Genomic DNA, 4,854 nt, shown 5'->3' with positions numbered 1-4,854 from the left:
TCTTAATTTTAAAACCATTTTATGCTTTCTTTTAAGAATGTTATTATTCATATTATGTTCTGTGACTTCTGAAATAATACAGTATATATATTAAAACAACATTCATGTCTAATATGAGTTAAAAACTATTGCTAAGGAAATTATGAAAGATGAATCTGATGATTTATTTCCATTAGCAATTTTGCTACTAGTTAGAAAAGCATTTGGTGAAAAGAAGTCTGTCTTTGTCTTTATCTGTTTCTATCCTTGTGTGTCTCTTCTCTGTCTCTCATCTCTTTCTCTCTATCTCTGTCTCTGCCTCTGTCTGTCTATTTATCTGTCTGTCTTCTCTCTCATATCTCTTTGGTTCTTTCTGTTGTTGCTTCTCTATTTCTGCCTGTTACTTTTATCCCTCTTACAAGGCAGTGGGCTTTTTCATGATTGGGAAAAAATGGTCAGGATATCAGTGATCTCAGTAAGGGGCTCTTATTTAAGGTCAAATGTCATTTGTGTGTTTGTGCATGTGTGTGTGTGTGTCTGTACAGATGAAATTATCATAGGGAAATATTGAAGTATCAGCTATGTCTTGAAGATGTGGAAGTAGTAGCTTTACCTAAGAGAGTTGTACACAACACTGTGAAGTGGCAAAAAAATAAAATAGGAGACTTATTATTATTCTTTACTCATTTTTCAGTTATGTCTGATCCTTCCAGGAACCCTTTTAGGATATTCCTGGTAAGATAATGTAGTGGTTTTCTATTTCCTTCCCTAGTTCATTTTATACATGAGGAAACTGAGGCAAACTGCGTTAAATGACTTGCCCAGGATGANGGATTTCAACATCATCCAGAAGATGTCTTCACTTAATAACACTGAATTCCACCCCTATAACTTCCTACTCCTGGGAATCCCTGGACTGGAAGAACTGCACATCTGGATAGGCTTTCCTTTCTGTGCTGTGTATCTGATTGCATTTGTGGGGAATCTTAGTATTCTGTTTGTCATCAATACAGAGAAAAGTCTTCATCAACCCATGTTCTACTTTTTAGCCATATTGGCAATTGTTGACTTGGGTCTCTCCACAGCCACCATCCCAAAAATGATGGGAATTTTCTGGTTCAACTTGACAGAGATTAGCTTTGGGGGATGTCTCACCCAGATGTTTTTCATCCATAGTTTTACTGGCATGGAGAGCACTGTGCTTGTTGTTATGGCCTTTGATCGTTATGTTGCCATCTGCCATCCTCTCAGATATAGTATGATCCTCACTAATAAAGCCATTGTGACAATTTCAGGGGTCGCTATCCTGAGGGATTTTTCTTTAGTAATACCAACGGTATTTTTAATCCTCCGGCTGCCATTTTGTGGTCACCATGTTATTCGCCATACCTATTGTGAGCATATGGGAATTGCCCGACTGTCTTGTGCCAATATCAATATTAACATCATCTTTGGCCTATTTATTATTTGTATAATATTTTTGGATATGATCCTGATTGCCATTTCTTACATCCAAATTCTTCAAGCAGTTTTTAGACTTCCTTCTCAAGAAGCTCGTTTCAAGGCCCTCAACACCTGTGGTTCCCACATCTGTGTCATTTTAGCATTCTTTACTCCTGCTCTCTTTTCATTTCTCACATACAGATTTGGCCACAATATCCCTCGTTATATCCATATCCTCTTGGCTAATTTATATGTGGTTGTTCCTCCTGCACTCAATCCTGTTATTTATGGAGTTAGAACGAAGCAGATCCGTGAACGTTTGATTCAAATCTTTACCAGGAAAGATTAAATGAAAGAAAAAGAAATCTACCCTCTTTTATTCTGTTCTTTCCCAAAAAAACATTTTTTTGTAGTAGGGCAGGTTATTGCACTATTTCCAGTAGTGAAAACAATCTTATTGTTAATAAGAAACCTAATTCTCAAGGACAATTTAATTAAAAATAAATAATATAGAGGTTACCTTTCTGTCAGTTCCAGAGTGAATATATGAGAATGGGGAAAGAACGCACATTTATAATGTGTTTACATTTGGTACAAATTTTAGACCTAGATCTATGTACTTTTGATGCATGTTGTGGTTCAAGAAAAAATAAATTTAATGCTACAGGTTTACTTTTTTATTATTTTAAAAAATTTTATTTTTTTGTCATGCAAAACATACTTCCATATTGGTCATTATAAGAACTCACTTGGTAAAAACCAAAAGTCCAAAATAAGATCATAAGTACAATGATGCATTGCTGAAAATAGTCAAGTTTTCGGGTATAAATATTGTACTATATTACTGTTACTGTGTACATATTCTTCTAGTTCTGTTTATTTCATTCTGCATCAGTTCCTACAGATTTTCCAGCTTTTTTCTGAAATCATCTTGTTCATCACTTTCTGTAGTAGAATGATATCCCATCAAGAATATGTACCACAATTTGTTCAGCCATTCCCCAAGTAACAGAAGACCCCTCAATTTCCATTTCTTTGCCACTACAAAAAGAGCAGTTGTAAATATTTTGGAACAAATAGGTCTTTCCCCCTTTGTTATTGTCTCTTTGGCATACAGACCCATTAGTGGTATTACAGGATCAATGTATATCCAATTTCATATCCTTTTTGGTTATAGTTCCAAATTGCCTTTCAAAATTGTTAAATTAGTTCATGACTCCACCAAAAATTTATCAGTGTCCCAATTTTGTTATATCTTCACTATTATTTACTACTTTACTTTACTGTCATATTGGCCAATCATCTGGTATGTATGAGTTGGTAACTCAGCATTGTTTTAATTTTCATTTCTCTTATCAAGAGAGATTTAGAATATTTTTTCATATGATTATTGATGGCTTTGATTTCTTCATCAGAAAATTGCTTGTTCATATCCTTTGACAATTTGTCAATTGGGGAATGGCTTGTATTCTTAGAAATGTCACTTAATGTTCTACAAAATTGAAAAAGTAGACCTTTATCAGAGAAATTTGTTATATAAATGTTTTCCCAGTTTGTTGTTTCTTTCCCTTCTAATCTTTGGTTATATTGGTTTTGTTTGTACAAACAGTTTTAAAATTTAATATAATCAAAATTATTCATTTTATTTCTGATAATACTCTCTATCTCCTTTATAGTATCAAATTCTTTCCTTCTCGCAAGATCTGCCAAGTAAACTATTCTTTGTTCTTCTAATTTAGCTATGGTATTACTCTTTATATCTAAATCATGTATCCATTTTCATCTTATCTTAGTATGGAATATGAGATATTGGTATATTCCTAACTTCTGCCATACTGTTTTCAATTTTTCCAGCAGTTTTTTAAATTAGTGAGTTCTTATTCCAAAAATTGGGATTTGAGTTTATTAAACACTAGGTTGGTAAGGTCATTTATCTCTGTATATTGTGTATCTAATCTACTTCATTGCTCTACCATTCTATTTCTTAGCCAGTACCAAACTGTTTTGATGATTGCTGATTGATAGTACCATTTGAGACCTGGTACTGCTAGGACACCTTCCTTCACATTTTTTTTCCATTAGCTCCCTTGATATTCTTGACATTTTGTTCTTCCAGAAGAATCTTGTTATTATTTTTTCTAAGTCTATATAATAATTATTTGGTCATTTGGTATGACCTTGAATAAGGAAATTAATTTAGGTATAATTGTAATTTTTATATTATTTTGGTCTACCATGAACAATTAATATTTTTCTAATTGTTTAGATCTGACTTCATTGTGTGAAAAGTGTTTTGTAATTGTGTTCATATCATTCCTGTGTTTACGTTGGCAAGTAAATTCCCAGGCATTTTATATTGTCTAGAGTAATTTTAAATGGAATTTCTCTTTCTAATTCTTGCTGCTGGAAATTATTGTTAATATATGGAAATGCTGATGATTCATGTGGTTAAATTTGTATCCTGCAATTTTACTAAAGTTATTATTTCAACTAGTTTTTAAAGTTGATTATCTAAGTATATCATCATATCATCATTGCCTACTTTAATTCCTTCAATTCTTTTTTCATTTTCTTCTTGCTAATGTTAGCATTTCTAGTAAATATTAAGTGATAATGGTGATAATGGGCAATTGCTACTCTCCTGATTTTATTTGGAAGGCTTATAACTGATCCCCATTGTAGATGATATTTGCTTATGGTGTTAGGTAGATACTATTTATCATTTTAAGGAATGATTCATTTATTCCTATGTATTCAAATATTTTTAATAAGAATTGGTGTTTCATTTTGTTGAAGGCTTTTTTCTGCATCTATTGAGATAATCATGTTACTTCTGTTAGTTTGTTGTTGATGGGGCCAATTATGCTGATAGTTTTCCTAATGATAACCCAGCCCTGCATTCCTAATGAAAATCCCAACTGATCATAGTGAATGATCCTTGTGATTTATTGCTATAGTCTCCTTGCTAGTGTCTTATTTAAAATTTTTGCATTCATTAATGAATTGGCCTATAATTTTATTTATCTGTTTTGCTCTTCTTGGTTTAGGTAACAGTGTCATATTTGTTTCATAAAAAGAATTTGGTAGGATTCCTTTTCTGCCTATTTTCCCAAATAGTTTATGTAGTATTGGGATTAATTATTTTTTAAATGTTTGATAGAAATAATTTCTGAATTCATGTGGCCCTGGAGAAATTATCAGAGACACATTTGGTATGAGGATAGAATAAAAAAATAAGAAAGCATTCTAAATTATACTAAAGAACATTTAAGTTCAAACAAAGCAGGCTAAATATATCTCAGAAACTGTATTTCAAACAAATCTAAAAAAGGGAAGATTCAGATATTGGTGATACATCATGGTAAAAAGGAAAACACATTTTTAAAAAGGAAATATATAATGTTTTCAATTGATAATGTGAAGAGAGAATTA

The 4,854-nt window shown here is 32.0% G+C and overlaps 1 protein-coding gene across 1 annotated transcript; it reads left to right on the top strand.

The window, feature by feature from the left end:
• Positions 1–805: 805 nt before the first annotated feature.
• Positions 806–1,771, top strand: LOC123256266 (olfactory receptor 52E4-like). Its single transcript, XM_044684919.1, has one exon. It carries the CDS (start codon positions 806–808, stop codon positions 1,769–1,771), a length of 966 nt encoding a protein of 321 aa, XP_044540854.1.
• Positions 1,772–4,854: the final 3,083 nt, after the last annotated feature.

The sequence above is a fragment of the Gracilinanus agilis genome, unplaced genomic scaffold (assembly GCF_016433145.1).
Source record: "Gracilinanus agilis isolate LMUSP501 unplaced genomic scaffold, AgileGrace unplaced_scaffold57409, whole genome shotgun sequence".
Taxonomy (NCBI): Eukaryota; Metazoa; Chordata; class Mammalia; order Didelphimorphia; family Didelphidae; genus Gracilinanus; species Gracilinanus agilis.
The sequence above is the reverse complement of the archived record's forward strand: the minus strand, read 5'-3'. Positions and strand labels throughout refer to the sequence as shown.